Source organism: Trichosurus vulpecula (genome assembly GCF_011100635.1).
Source record: "Trichosurus vulpecula isolate mTriVul1 chromosome X unlocalized genomic scaffold, mTriVul1.pri SUPER_X_unloc_1, whole genome shotgun sequence".
Classification (NCBI taxonomy): Eukaryota; Metazoa; Chordata; class Mammalia; order Diprotodontia; family Phalangeridae; genus Trichosurus; species Trichosurus vulpecula.
This window is the reverse complement of record NW_023494377.1, coordinates 3,864,524-3,880,876: the sequence shown is the minus strand read 5'-3', so window position 1 is coordinate 3,880,876 and position 16,353 is coordinate 3,864,524. Positions and strand designations below refer to the sequence as shown.

Below are 16,353 nucleotides of genomic sequence, written 5' to 3'. Positions count from 1 at the left end.
GACACTCTGTGTTCTATGTTGTAAGGTCCCTTCCAACTCACACACCGTATATTCCTTTTTAACTCCAATTTTATTTCCGGTTCCAAATTCTCTCCCTCTCCCACACGTTGAGAAAGCAGGAAAAATAAAACCCATTACTAGCACGTATAGTCAAGTGAAACAAATTCCCTCATTAGCCATGTCCAAAATAAATATGTCTCAATCTGTCCTCTGAGTTCATAAGTTCTCTCTGTCTGGAGGTGGAGAGTATCAAACATTGCATATTCTAAGGTCCTTTCTAGCTTCGCATTCTGTGTTCTATGTTCTAAGGCTCCTTCTAGTTCTACCAGTCTGTCAGAGAATGCAAAAGGAATAAACGTGAAAGCAGTTCTCTGGCTACAGGCCCCCATCAGCATGCTCACATACATACATTTCTCTTGGGTGTAGAGATAGCCCTCGATGGTTGGCTGCCCTGGGAGCTTGCACATCTGGGGGGCCTCCTTCATCCTCTTCTTCAGTTCTTCCATCTCCTCTCGGGTACTAGAAAAGTGATTTCTTGTCTGCCAAGACATGATCGCCAGGAATGAGTGGAGAGTAAGCATTATACACCAGGACACAGCAAGAGCTGTATTAGATGGTAGCAAGTAGATTGACCAGATGGTCTGGAGTTAGTGCAGGGAGTGACTGCATTTTCTTAGGAGATTAGAGTCAGGGGAGTGTGCATCCAGAGGACCATAACCTATAATTAGGAGGTAAATGGGATTGTGGAAAAAACCCTGCACCATGATTCAGGAGACCTGGGCTCACATATGATCCTAAGCACTGAGATCTAGAGCTAGAAGGAAGTTCAGAGGACACAGAGTCTACACATCTCATTTTACAGAAGAGGAAACTGAGACTTGTCTAAAGTCACACGTGAAATCCTAGATCTCAAGCTAGAAGGACCCTCAGAGACCTTCAAGTCTGACCTTCTCATTTTACAGAGGAGGAAAATGACTTTTCCAAGGTCACACAGGTATTAAGTTGCAGAGGAAGGGATTCGATTAGGGTTCTCTGACTCCAGAGCCATTGCTGTTTCCATTGTTTTAAATCCAGCTCTGCCCCTACCTACCTTGGATGACCTTGGGAAACTCACACAAGCATTTTGGGCCTCAGGCTTCTCATCTGTAAAACAGAGCCCTTCCTCACCATTGTTATGCGAGGTATGAAAAGGCAGCATGCAGATACAGAGCAGGCTGGTGGAACTCTGAAGGCACCCTTATTGAAAGGTAGACAGATCATTAAGAACTAGTGATTAAGTGCTATGGTTTGGCCAAGAACTTGGTGCTATCAGGATTGTACAGAACACCTAGAAGACATGGCCTTGGAATCCCAGTACAGTGCTCTAGACCTGGAAAGGACTTTCATTTTACAGAGGAGGGTAAATGACTTGTCCACGGTCACATATGGGCAGTAAATAACCTGAACCCAAGTCCTCTGACTCTAGAGTCACTGTTCTTTCCACTGTACTACTACACTGACAGCTCTAAATCCTACACTTCTATGAGGAAAGTAGAAATACGATTATACTCATTTTACAGACATGGAAACTGAGGCTCAAAGAGGTTAAGTGACTTGTTCAAAGTCATATGTGATGGAACCAGAACTTAAATCAAGGTCTTTGACTCCAGACCCATTGCTTTGTACACTCCACCACACTACAGGGCATCCACGTGTCAAGGCCAAAGTGTATGGCAGTTGACTGACCTAGAAGAAGTTCAGGATTTGTGACTGCAGACCGTGATCCCCAAGGCAAGGCCCATGTGATTCTGCTGTGGGTAGGCTGCTGGGTAATGGGGTTCAAGTGGCCCACACTGGAGTTCATCCAGCTGGGAGAGCAGGCAGGACAAGAACAGGAACCAATGAGGCTGGCTTATCTCAAAGATCCTGTAATGGGGCCCCAGCAGGTTAGCTGGGCAACGCTCCCAAGAATGCAGCCACCCCTGCCGAGGCGGGAAGGGGGACAGACGAGGAAATGGAAACCCCCAGGGACAAACTCACATTTTGCAGACTGAGCTGGAGCTGTTGTTTGTAAGGGAGGAAATCCTGTGTTAGTTCTACTGTCAGATTGTTGGAAATGAAGAGACTGTGAAGAAAGGCCAAGACCTAAGGAGAATGGGCAAAAAGACTTTTTACTGCAGGTAACCCCTCCCCACATCCCGCCCCCCTCCCTTCATGAGATACAGGAAACAGCTACCACTGGACAGTAAATCTTTCGACTGAGCCCCTGGTGTCCTATACAGCACATCTGCAACCACCCGCCTTTACCAGCTCAGCATCAGTTACAGCAATACAAACACTTCCACCTTCGGCCACACGGTGGAGCAGTGAGCGAGGCTACCATCCGATGGCAGATGCATTCAGTTCCTAGGCTCCTGCTCCTAGCTGAATTATAAACCATGATCATTTGCTAGCTTAAGTAAGACTTTGTAAATTAATGAGAACTTTCAAGGCGACCGAACCCTTACATGACCTTAAGCAAGTCACTTGACGTCTCTGAATCTCAGTTTCTTCATTTGTCAGTGCAGCAAAAATGTGGCTAGCAGCTACTGTGGCTGTGTAAAACCAACAACAACCAGCACGCAGAAGACCGCTAACACAGGTTCTTTGATCTGCTTTTCTAAGAAAAGCAGCTTTAAGGGGTTAACAACCTCAGTTTAATTAAACATACACCTATCAATCACTTAGTTCGGGGAGAAAAGATCAGCCCCCTGAACTTCAAGGCAAATACAAACAGAAATTACAAACATCAACAGACAGACCTTGTCTGATCAAATCACAATTCATAGTTACCAGAGAAGCACCAATATCTGTCTGGATTATCAAAGCTGGGGGGCAGGGGGGCGGGCAGTTACACAACTTGCCCAGAGTCTCAACACTCCTTCCATGAGTGAGCCCCAAAAGTCAAACACCAAGCCCCCCTCAATTATATCCTGTTCTGAGCCCTGAGGGCTCTGACCTCACCCAGGCTGGGTGTGTGAAGGCTCCCCATCCCCAGTATCATATCATATACAAGTCAATGACTCCTGATTGCCTTAATGCTGAGAAATACTTCAAGACAAAGACAGCAAAAGGTTTCCCACCAATTCAAGTATGTCTTGGAATAAACCTCAGTACAAATGAGGAACTGATTTCTAGTTAACAGAAGGGGGTATGATATAGTGGAAAGAAAACAGAATGAGGATTCAGGAATAATAATAAGAATTAATAAGAATAAATAGCTAGTATTTATATGGCACTTCGAGGTTTGAAAAGCACAACGACCCTGAGAGGCAAGTGCTGCTCTTATGCCTATTTTACAGCTAGGGAAACTGAGGCAGACAAAGGTTAAGTAACTTACCCAGGTCACGCTGCCAGGAAGTGTCTAAGGCAGGATTTGAACTCGGGTCTTCCTGAGGCCTGCTCTATTTCCTGCACCACCCAGTTCTGCCACTGATGTACTGGGTGGCTTTGGGAGTTGGACTTAAGGCTCTCCTTCCTCACTTCTGCCTCTTGGAATCCTAAGAGCCAGACTGTAGAGGCCTATCCAGCTCCCCTGGGCCATGAGCATCTTCAACCCTCAAGTTACTTTGCACTCACTTTGTATATCTATTGTCTGTAACTATTTATGTATAAGTTGTCTCCTCCATTCAAATGTAACCTCGTGGAGGGCAGGCATACCTAGGATAGTTGCTGTAAGGGCCTCTCCAGAGTTATCATTCCATGGTTATAAATATCAATGCTGCTGGAATGCCACAGCACTGCAGACGTGGGATAGGCCTTACAGGTTATTTGTTTCAATATCTCTCATTTTACAGACGAGGAAACTGAGAACAGAGAAGGACAGCAACTTGCCCAAGGTCATGAAAGAGCTTGCTACAAGGTCCTTACCCTCAAGCCTTAGCACTGACACAGACAACCAAACTTTGCGCAGCCACCAGTGTTTTGAATTTGCTTGAGAGGCCAATGTCACCACTTTTCCATGGAAATCTATGATCAGAAACAGTAAAGAAAGAGATGGAACTTACGGGCTCCACAATATTGAACTTCTTGGTCTCCTGAACCTCCTGGATCTGGTACACATAGTCGAGAGATGACTCAAAGAAATTGTGTCTCTCTCTGTCCAACTGTAAGTCAGCCTATAAGAAAGGAAGCATGAAATGTCATGGGATGGAACGGAGGGTAAGCAAGGCAATGCTTTGGGAGACTACCTGGGAGAAGAAGGCTGTCCTGCCAAGGCCACCTTATTACTCATTAGCCAAGCTGCCCAGGGGCCTGGCAGGGATGCCTGCTCAACCAGGACCTGGTAGGGAACACCAGCAGCTTTCACAGAAAGACCTTTGAAAATTGTAGATCAAAGAGTAGATCAAAGAGTAGGGCAGATAAGATCGAAAGTTCCTGGGGAGCAAGGAACATCATCTTCTCTGAATCCTCCAGCAACTGGTGCCATCTAGCATATAATAGGGTCTCAAGACTTGGACTCCTTCCTATGCCCTTTGGTCACTTGTAATATCCTCCCTCCCCTTCTTCACATCCATCATATAAATCCCACCTCAAATGCTCATCACCTCGGAACTTTCCCCTTCTGCTCTTACACAACACTTTATCTTATGATCTCTGATACGCTAATGTGCTATTTATTACATATTATAGTACATATTGTATATAGTATAGTGCACATAGCATGTAGTTTATTACAGTATATGCATTTTATCCCCCAACTAGAATGGAAGCACCATGAGGACAGAGGCCATGTCTTATCTAAACTTCCCAATGCCGACCATAATCTGTACCCAGCAGGTGATTCTTAGTAATTCCTTCTTGACTCAAGCAATGATAAATTATAGGGAGTTGACTAGCCAAGTTGTCTGATCAATTTGTTGAGCTTATCAGGGATGGTCCTCTGTATCTCACTGACTGAGGATGAAATGAGTGGCTGTGGTTGGTTCTGATTGCCATGCTTCTAAGCTAAGCCTTTGTGCCAGCCTAGGAAAATGGCATGAGTGGCAGAGTTGGTCCTTTTTGGAGAGGAGACCTAAGATTGGACCTGGTTCTGGTGGTGCAGGCCTATGGATGCGCAGTCTTCCTCCCCAACCCTGAGGCAGCTAACAGTCAACCTGGGAAAGTTGTCTGTGCTTCCATCCAGGAAGCTAGGAAGGAGAATTCATGAATGCTAGGGCTCCTAGACAGAAGAGGCCTTTTTTCTGGACAATAATTGAGTTCTTGGAGAATCTAGATATTTAGTCTTCTGGAGAGAAGAGGGAAAGTTCCTGAGTTCTAGAACCTAGCCCTCTAGAGAGAAAAAAGGATACAAAAGACTTGGACTTTTGAGTTATTCAGACACTGTCATCTCAGTGAAAGGAACATTGGGCCTGTTTCTTTTTCCTTCCCAGAAGAAGTCCAAAGTATTCTAAGTTGGAAGCCTTGTATGTATCACTGGGGAAAAGTGAGATTCACCAGAATGTCAGGGGCTTTCCCCTCTACCAACACCAAATTCACTTTCCCTTATAAGGGAAGTCCAAACCATAGAGTACCATTGTGAGTCTGGAGGTCTAGGGCCCCAGGGGAAAGGTAGGACTCATCAGAGAGGAAGGGGAGTTGTATTTGTATTGTTTGTGTCAAGGAGTGTCCCATGCCCCTCAACCCCAATTAACATAACAAGGTTCTCTATGCCAGGGCTTAACCTGGGTCTATGCATAAATTTCAGGGGGTCTAGGAAATTGGATGGGAAAAATTAAGTCTTTATTTTCTGTAACCACTAACTGAAACTTAATGTTTTCCTTCAATTATTTAACATTATTCTGAGATGTCCAAGACCCCAAAAAGATTTAGAACCACTGATCTAAGGTTGGAAATCTTCATCAGGGGAGAATACCTTTGTGTTTGAGTTACAGGATCAGTCAAAGGTGCAACCTAGGGACAGAACAATTCTTGGATATCTCTACTGAGCCAATCAAAGGCGTAAACTAGGTATCAACTGAATGAAAGCAGATGATGACACCCAGGAAATGTCTTGTGGTTGGTTGAAGAGCATCAGTCAGTCATCTTGTGACCACAGATAAAACAGCAAGCCAGTTCAGAACCTGGCAATCCAATAGTAGTCCAGACTAGATGAAGAAGAGCTCCAGGCAAATACCTAAAGAGTATCTGTCTCTCTGCTCTCTCCCTTCAGAGGGTGACTTTGTAAACTTGAAAGGGTGACCCAATTTGGTCTTCCCATCAGATGCAGTAGGACTGTCACCATAATGGCAGTGGCTAATGACAGCATCTGCACTGGGAGCCCGCACAGACTAGACACACCAAGGGAAAGGCAGCTTTGGGACTGTATTCAGCACCCCGATGCTCAGAGCTCAACAGAGAGCTCCACTCGCCAAAGGGAGAACTCCCCACTCCTGGCCATTGGAAGTCCTTTTTCCCTTTGGCCATCAGTCATCTGCTTCCTTGTAGTTCATGCCTAATTTCTACCTTTGACTGACTGACTGGTTCATTAGAGGCATCTAGGAATTGTTCCCACTTCGTTTACACCATTCATTGATTGATTCTGTAACTCAAAGATGTGTATTCACCTGATAAAGTTATGTGAATGTAGAACAATCTTGTTACATTAATTAGGGTTGAGGGATGTGGTGCATCTCTCTGACAGTTTTTATGGGCTAACAAGTTGTTGTACGTGACTGTGATAGAATACTACTGTGCTATAAGAAATGACGAGCAGGATGCTATCAGAAAAACCTGGAAAGACTTACATTAACTGATGCAAAGTGAAATGAGCAGAAGCAGGAGAACACTGGATACAGTAAAAGCAATATTGTATGATAATCAACTATAACTGACTTAAGCTATTCTGAGCAATACAGTGACCCAAGATGATTCTGAAGGACTTATGATGAAAAATGCTTTCCATCTCTAGAGAAAGAACATATAGAGTCCAAATGCAGATCAAAGCACACTTTTTCTTTACTTTATTTTTCTTTCTTGTCTTTGTTTTCCTTCAAAACATCACTAACATGGAAATATGTTTTGCATGACTGCACATGTATGACCTATATCAAATTGCTTGCATTCTCAAGGAGTAGGGGAGGGAAGGGAGAGAATTTGAAATTAAAAAAAATTTTAAAACAAATGTTTAAAATTGTTTTTACCTGTAAGTGAGGAAAAATCAAAATTTTAAATAAAAAGAAACAACTTTTATGGGCTGCTCTAAGCCCTTTATGTGTTTTAAGCATTTGCTATGGAGATATGAACTGCTACCTTGAATACTTGTAGGGAAGCTGGAGATCCTTTTACCTACATGTTTGGTGAACCCAACATGAGCTATAGTCTAATATTTCCATGGCAAAACTCTGGGTAGAGGGAAAATGAGCCAAAAGGAGAGTGATTGTGGGAGCCTGGGGGTCCTGAGGCATGAGTTACAAATGAAGGAAGAAAGGAGTAAGAGCAATGAGGCTAAAAAGGAATGTTCCTTCTCTCCCAGTTCTGCTCCTGATTCTCTCAACTCTTCCATCTCTTCCGCAGCCATCTTCTCACCCTGGAGATACCTGTACCCCTGTGACACCGCCCCCCCTTCCAGTTGGTGAGCCCCACCCCTGCAGCTTTCTTTGAGGAAATGTCCAAGTCAGCCACGCTCACTCCTCCAGGGATGTATTTGTAAATGTTTAACAACTGGCTCTCTGGGGGAAAAAAGTGTACACATGATACACTTTAAGCTTAATCTGCATTATGAACATTTCCTCCATCACTTTCTGGAATCTAGACAATCAACAAAACAATAACTGAGCCTTGATTTGTTTTGTTGTATTTGCCAATTTGCCTCAACTGGGCCTTCACTGCTACTAGGCAATCCTTCCCACATCAGCCCATTATCCCACTCTCCACAGTGGCTCTTCCAAACCTTTTCATTCCTCCTTCAACTTCCTCTGGCTCCCTTTCCCCATCCTTCTCTGCTGCAATAGCCCACTGGGGGTCTGCCTGCCTCAAGGCTCTCCCCACTCCAATCCATTCTCCATTCAGCCACAAACATTATTTTCCTAATGTGCAGCTCTAACCATGTTGCTGCCCCTACTCAATAAATTCCAGTGGCTCCCTACTGATGTGGATGAACAAAGGTGCCCTAAAGTCTCCCCCTCTTATCTTGAATTACCACACAACTTCCCCCTTAACCTGGACCGTGAAATTCCTTGTCTCCTGCCCCACCCTGAGTCCCAAAATTTCCGGTCTCCCTTATCTTGTGTCAATTATTGTCCTTATCCTGTAAGACTTATCCTGCCCCTAAATCTCCAAGCCCCATAAGAAACCCTAAAATCATCCTACAGGCTGTATAGCTTTTTGTCTATATGTCTGGTTCCTTCCCTACATCATGGCCTTTGTTTAGCTCCTTGCTAAATCTCAGACCTGCTGCTCTTGCGTCAATAAAGCTCCCAATGGCTACAGGGAAGGTCTAAGTGAATTCTTTCACATTCGATGAACCAGCTCTCCTGACTCTGGACCTCATCATTATTTTGGTGCCAAAACCCAGGAGTCCAAATATTAATTGGACTCCAAAGATCTTCTCCCAGCCACTGGGATAACAGGTAAGCACCCTTTTCTTTGTTCTCTTCCCCAGACCCTTTCTGCTCCCACTGTCTCCCTAGCAATGAGACCCCTGGAGTTCCCAGACACTGCCAGCGGCGTCTGAAGCTCCACTGACTTCTGGGTGGTCAGTCGGACTGTGGCCCTTGGTATAAGGGGATGCCCTTGCCCTGGGTTGGTCATTTTTCTTTCTCCCCTCTGTCCTGGGATGCTGGGACAAGTGGTGAGAGGCTGCTAAGAGACTACTAGGAGGGAAATTCGGGAAGGAGATCTTTAAAGTGTCTAAGTGTTCCATTGTAACACAGCCTGACCGCAATATAATCTGCAAAAGTAATCTGTGAAGGGGATTTCTAAACAAAACAAGCTTAGTAAGAAATTTGGTCTCCAACACTTAAAGAAAAGGCACCTTGCTCTGCTTGAGCAGACTTTTTAACCCTGTCTTGTTCTCCCTGCACCTTGGTTTTTCTTTGGGGCTCCCTGAACCCTGGTTTCAGGGTCTCTGTGCCCTGTGGGCCTCTTTGGGGGTCCCTGCGCCAGCCCAAGGAAGTAAAGGTTATCTGGAACTTGGAACTGTCACCACATGTCTTCAAAAAATGTGAGTTTATAGATAATAATCTTTTCTTTTAAAGTGCTAAGAGTATTCAGCCTTAGAAAGTAAAATGTTACCGCTAGTGATTGTGAATCCAGATTTGATTTGCTCATCCAGCTAAGTTACAGTCACCTAATTGCTAACTGATTGGTCCTGTTTCAAGTTTTAAGTACATGATAATTGCTTGTGGTGTGGTTATTTTTTTAAATTTTCTTATATTGTGAAACTGGGTTAACATTGTATATTACCTGTGTTTGTTAGAAAAGCAATTCTTCTTATAATCTAGATGTTTTTAGATTAAGAATTGTACTTAATTAAGGCTGTTAACTAAAACAAGAATTTTTGGAACCATCTAGTCATAGATTCTCATCAACCCTGTGTAAGTCTTCTGTGTAGTGGAATTCCTACTGAGTAAGTTTTTAAAGGCCTGGTAAACTTGGTTATTGTGATAAGGCTAGTTTAATGGGGTGTGTTCTGGATTTAGGAAAAAAAAAACTGAACTTCCTCCCCAAGGTAAATTCCTTTTGGTACTTAGGGATTTGTGATCATTGAGAATTTTGGTTTTATGGTACCTTGGGGATCTGTGATACTTAAAAGACACTTTATACCAACTTGGTTTTGATAAATCCCATTCTTTAAGGTTTCCAGCTAATTTATTTTATGAAAGTTTTAGTGATTATTACTTTTAACATCAGGATAAATTGTAAGCTCTTTTTTTGAAAGGGAAATACTTTTTACAAAGAAATGTTTTGCAAAATCTTTTTGTGTGATTTTAAAGGCCTACTATACTGATAACAATTATATTCAAGCCTACTGGAAATGCAATTGATGTCATCTGAAGTTTATTGTTTGTCATACAGATGGAACAATTTGAAAATAATAAGATCGCTGGTTATGTTTTAATGCTAAAACCTAAAGCTGGTAATTGATTACTGTGTGTGTTGTGTGGAAAGGAGGGTTCTGCCCATTCAGAGCAGTCCTCAGGGCTAGTCAAAAGCACAGCCCAGAGCAGCTCTAAGGATAGATGGGGTAGATAAGGCAGCCCCTTCTCAGAGGTCCCTGTCCATCCTTAATTTTATAAGCTTTCCAAAGAGCTTGTTTCAGTTACGGAGTTCCTAGACGAGGAACTTGGCATGCTGGGAATTCGCAAGTATATAGAAATGGTATCTAGTGATCGGCTTTTGCACAAGGACAGATTTAAAAGTGGAGATCTAAGTCCTAGTAAAATTTTTTTTGATTAGTGAAACTTGCCATCTGAGTGTTCTTGGGACCAAAATAAGCTGTGTTTTGAGCTATCTGGTGGATCATAAAAATTTACCAATAATCAATAGTCCATAATCTACCATCTGAGAGAAATGTCACAAGCTACTCAGAGAGAATGTGACTGTTACAGGTGGAAGCCTGTGTCTGGAAAAGCTGAAAGGACAATCTTCGCCTCAATCTAAGGTGGGATCCTCCTGGCTCAGTTCCTCACTGTGTTTCCCACCTGACTATTCCTGAGTCTGGCAATGAGATGAATTGATACTACATGGTTGTAAAACTGTGGTATTTTATCTACTCATGTCCTTGTCTTTCCCTTTTATGGCAAATTTCTGTAATCAAAGCAAGTGGTCAGTATAAGATGTGAGCACAATCTAAGTATGCGAAATCTTTATCTTTTCAATCTGAATGTGTAGTCCGTGGAATAGAGCATCCTTTCTGAATACGGGAATAATTAGACAAAGGGAAAAGAAGTTTGTGAAACAAAAGTACACACGCAATGTTGAATTATCATCCCACAGACTAAAGCCGGGATACATCTAAGCTACTACGATAATGTATGTGTTTAAGATCTGAGCTATTCAGCCTAAAATGATATTCCTTTTTACATCTTAAACAACTTAGTAAATGAGTATTTGGCCTAGTTATCTGCCTGTTACTAGACATATGTCTGTATGGAATAAGATCCTTAAATGTTTCAAAATAATGTTAGAATAATTGAGTATTGGTACGACTGATTGAGAAACCTGCTATTTTATTAATTACTGAAACTAGATCAGAAACATTTTCAGTTTGGAGTAAAGAATTTCAGTGCCAATTTCTTAGAGGTAACTTGTGGAATACTTTTGCATTAATAGAAAAGTCGATTTCATTCAAAGTTTGTTACTATTGTGAAAATATCTGTTTATGCTGTGTGTTCTGTGGTACAAACATGTTTTATTATAAGCATTTTATTATAATGCATTGTTTTGGAGTTAATTACTTATGGATCCTCCCAAGTCTTTTATGATAACTGGAGTAAAAGTCAGTCTCTTATAAGTAAATTCATTTGTATAACTATTGAACTCAAGGATAGAAAGCTTCTACCTGCAAAGTGTTGTTACTTATATTTACATGCATAGAGTTGGATCCTTAATGGCATCTGATCCTTCTAAAGGAATTGGAATCAGAGTGGAAACTTTTGAGAGAATAACAAGATCAGAAAGTCCTGTATGTCCAAAGTAAATAATAGCATCGTGGGGCTCTTGGTTGTTTTCTTTGTCACTTGTAATGTTCCTTCTATTTGGGCTCTGCATATTGAACTTGTCTGTCAGCTTTGTGTCTTCTAGACTATTGGCTGTCCACCTGCAGATGGTCATGGAAAAAGGATGCCTGTTCCACACTCTCCTCATCCCCCGGAGGCTGTTCCAGCCTCATTTTACTCCCCTCCCCACCCCCACTAGGCAGGGACAGCTCCTTTGTCCCTCTCTCAAAAGCATTTGGGTGGATAGTGAGGCAGATAGGAATGCTGAGGCAGATGAAGCAAGCAGGAGATGTGAGATAAGATTCAGGGTGTGACTAGCCAGAAAAGTGATCAAAGAAGACTATGCCTTAAAGCCCCTCACCTTGGGGACTTGCCTGTGTGCTTTCTAGCTATGCTGGGTTCTGGGTCCCACCATGAACCACTTCTGTTTCTAGCCCACTGATTCCTGATTCCCACCCTATGCCTAGGGTTAGGCCTGCTTCCTCAGGACTGGAAGCCTAAGGCCTTAATTTAAATAGGGAACTCTTCAGGGCAGGGCAGAGTGCAGGATTGCTGGGTGTGTCACCATCATTCCCAGGATGCTAGCTTACTCCTCATATCTCTCCCCCTATTCCCTGGAAACTCTGCATGGGATTTATCCTTTGAGCACTTGAAGGACATTACAGGCAGCCTCTTAGATGCAAGACATCCACTCCTGCCTCCTATCTCTACCTACCTCTTCCTGGGGGTCATGGTTCCTCCCCCTTCTTTTGCTCATTCTGACCTTGTTATTAATCATTTTATTTGCTTCTATATTTGGTCCGTACTTGTTTAACCTCCTAGTTCATTCACTTTATGTCTTCTCATCTGCAGAAATTCCACTTTCAGCTCTTAGGCTACCAACTCCTACCCTTGACATCCCCGAGTGGTTTGCCTCTCTCCACCCCGGACTCAGCTGACACTGCACTCCACACCCAACACTGACCACTTCTGCTCAACCTATTCTCAGCCCCTGAAATGGATTCTTCACCCATGTTCAGCAGGAAGCAGCTACTGAAGACGATGACCTTTGCCCCTTTTTCCCCAAAGAATTCTCCTGCCTAGTGGTTGAGTGGTGAAATGAAGTGGATGAACAAAGGTGCCCTAAGGGATGAGTTTCTCTCCTAAAAGTCTCTCTAAAGGTACCCTAAAGTACCCCCCCATCTTGAATTACCACATAACTTCCCCCTTATCCTGGACCATGGAATTCCTTGTCTCCTGCCCCACCCTGGGTCCCAAAATTTCCGGTCTCCCTTATCTTGTGTCAATTATTGCCCTTATCCTGTAAGACTTATCCTACCCCTAAATCTCCAAGCCCCGTAAGAAACCCTAAAATCATCCTACAGGCTGTATAGCTTTTTGTCTATATAAGTCTGGTCCCTTCCCTACATCAGTGCCTTTGTTTAGCTCCTTGCTAAATCTCAAGCCCACTGCTTTTGCATCAATAAAGCTCCCAATGGCTACAGAAAAGGTCTAAGTGAATTCTTTCACATTTGATGAACCAGCTCTCCCAACTCTGACCTCATCACTATCACCTCCAGGATCAAATACAAAATTCTGCCTGACATTCAAAGTTCCTTACACCTTACTCACCACGATGGATCCAATGACAAGGGCCTCCTGGCTGTTCCACAAACAAAATCTGCCATCTCTCAGGCCTGGGCATTTTCTCCGGCTGTCCCCCATGTCCAGGATGCTCTCCCTCATCATCTCTACCTACCGGCTTCCCTGGCTTCTTTTACATTCTATCTTTAACAAGAAGCCTTTTCCTACCCCTCTTAATTCTAGTGTCTTCCCTCTCTTAATTACTTCCTGTTTATCTTGTTTACAGTTTGATTGCACATACTTATTTGTCCTCTTCCCTAGGAGATTTATAAGCTCCTGGAGGGCTTCTTTTTGTATCCTCAACACCTAGCAAAGTGGCTGGCACATGGGAAATGCTTACTAAATGTTTATTGACCGACTTACTGGATTTCTGACATGTTCACATGGCAAAGTTCACACTGAAAATTTAATGATTGACTCTCTCCAGCCAGTTTGAGCTGGCCGGGAGCCAGCACTCCCCTGCTTCTCACCTAGTCTCCACTTTTGATTCTCTGGATTTTTCTACAATGCCTCTTCACATACACCTACCATTGTCCCTCCTCAGCTTTCAGCTCCCTTTGAAGCTTTCTGCTTCCCCTTGAATGGAAGCTCCTTGAGGGCAAACACTTGCTTTTCTTTTTGGTTCTGTTTATATTCCTAGTGCTTAGCAGAGCCTGGTACACACTAACTACTTAATACATATTATCTATCTCTCTCTGAATCATCTATCACCTATTTCTGTCCATTTATCTATCTATGTCCATCTATTTTTGTCTATTTATCTATCTCTGTCTATCTGTCTACCCATTTCTGTCCATCTATCTATCTATCTCTGTCCATCTGTCTATTTCTGTCCATCCAGCTATCTATTTCTGTCCATCTGTCTATTTCTATCTATCCATCTATCTATTTCTGTCCATCTGTCTACTTCTGTCCATTTGTCTATCTACTTCTGTCCATCTATCTATCTGTTTCTATCTATTTCTGTCTATTTCTATCTATCCACCTATCTCTGTCCATCTGTCTGTCTATTTCTGTCCATCTATCTATCTGTCCATCTTTCTATTTGTCCATCTATTTTTGTCTATCTCTGTCCATCTGTCTATTTATCCATCTATTTCTGTCCGTCTATGTATCTATCTATCTAGTTCTGTCCATCTGTCTATTTCTGTCCATCCATCTATCTATCTCTCTATTTCTGTCCATCTGTCTATTTCTGTCCATCTATCCATCTATTTCTGTGTATCTATTTTTGTCCATCTGTCTATCTGTTTCTATCTATTTCTGTTCATCTACCTATTTACCTATCTATTTCTGTCTATCTATCTATCTCTGTCCATCTGTCTATCTACCTTTCTATCTATATATCCATCTTTCTATCTATCTAGTATGGGCAAGGATTGCTTTTGCCCATAATGGAGCTTTCCAGTGTACCTCCGAGTGCCCATAATAGAGAGGCAAAGGAACATTTATTGAAGGAAGGCCTAAGTCATCAGAACTCTCTGGGAATTCAGCCTGCATGGGAGATTGCAATAGGAGGCAGGGACTTAGAAAAGGGAGCTGCATGGAGAGGGGAGGCTGGAGAGTCAGAATCTATCTCCTCCTTAGCCCCTATATCACAAGACATTCCTTAGCCACCACAGGCAGAGTGCCAAATGGAAGCAGCCTGATGCTGGGGGATGTGGTCTACTGAGCAAGAACTGCTGTCATATCAGGCAGCATTCAAGCATGCTCAGCCTCTGGAACGGTAAAGAATGAAAGCCTTGTTGATTGCCCGGAACTGAAGGGAATCCAGCTCCAAAGACTGCAATTGATCTTCATGCCAGCCAGCTGCCATCACCACCACCATCACCACCACCATTACATCTGTATATGGCTTTGAGGTCTGAAAAGTGCTTTTCATCTATTCTCTTATTGGATTTCGCCACAGAGAACAAGTTAAAAGGACAAAGAGAAATGACCTCCAGCTTCTTCACCCCAAGCCCCATGGGCAGGAAGGGTAGTTTTCACATACCTGAGTAAGTGTTCCACTGTGGACTTCTCCACCTCCCACCCCCCGACTTGATCTAAGAAGGTATTATTTCCATTTGTGTACTAGTTGGTGGCAAAGGAGGTCTTCAAAAGGACTCCAATGCCCATTTATTTTCTAGGGTGAGCAATTATTCTGTTCTTTCTTAATTAAATACCTTGTTGTTTCATTTGTAGTCTTCATTTTGGATTGGGACTAGAACATGTTTCACCGGTAGGGGGTTGGTCCATGATTTGAATAGCTAATTGTCCAAAGTACTCTACACTGAAACTGGGAAAAACAGAAAGTGGTTTCTGAGCCAAGACTCTCAAGGGGACTTCAGAGAACTCTTATTATAGGTGCTCCTCTGAGATGTTTATGGACTGATTCAAGCTTCTTCCAACTCTAGGCAATCATTTGGCAGCAGCTTTTCCCCACCAGTGCGAACTTTCTTCCCAAGCCAGGCATGGTCTAACCACTGTAACATTGTGTGGCCAAGTATCATGGAAATTTTTGTTTGGTGTTAAAGTGTACTGTGTAACTGTGAGCACTGATTCAACACAATTGAAAAGGCATTCAACACTACATATGTGTGCTGGGATGAATGCCCCATTGCCTATTCACGTACTGGAGAACTGGCATGGATGGTCACTGGTCTGTAGTTATTGGAGAACTAGAGCTCCCTGGGGCCTATTGGTTTGCGGGTCCCTACGAATGGGGAGGAAGAGGAGGAGGAGGAAGGAAGGAGGTGGGGAGTCATTTCTCTTCATTCCTCCCTTTCCTCATCTGTAAAATGAAGAGGTTGGACTAGATGGGCCTCTGAAGGCCCTTCTGGCTGCCAGGGTCCTATGACTTAAAGTTTGACTTTAGGGACTCTAAAGAACAGAGGACTCATCTAAGGATAAAAAGTTCAGGTTTCTTTTTGCATGAGAGGGATCTGTCCCCATGGAATGGTGTGCACAGTCCCCTGGCCCTCTCTGAGGCAGGGGACCTTGGGAACTACCTGAAGGAACTGTCAGGCAGGGGTGCTATCAGCTCACCTCCAAGGGCATTACAAAAGACCATGCTATATGTGTGGCCTATAAG

At 43.2% G+C, this 16,353-nt stretch overlaps 1 protein-coding gene across 1 annotated transcript in view; it reads right to left on the bottom strand.

Moving 5' to 3' along the window:
- Positions 1-16,353, bottom strand: part of OPHN1 (oligophrenin 1) — a 276,933-nt gene that overhangs the window by 105,144 nt on the left and 155,436 nt on the right. The window contains exons 6-8 of the mRNA XM_036740449.1: positions 4,026-4,136; positions 2,020-2,124; positions 410-539 (exon numbers count right to left, since the gene is read on the bottom strand). Coding sequence (XP_036596344.1) covers positions 410-539; positions 2,020-2,124; positions 4,026-4,136 — 346 coding nt within the window. The remainder of the gene's footprint in view (positions 1-409; positions 540-2,019; positions 2,125-4,025; positions 4,137-16,353) is intronic.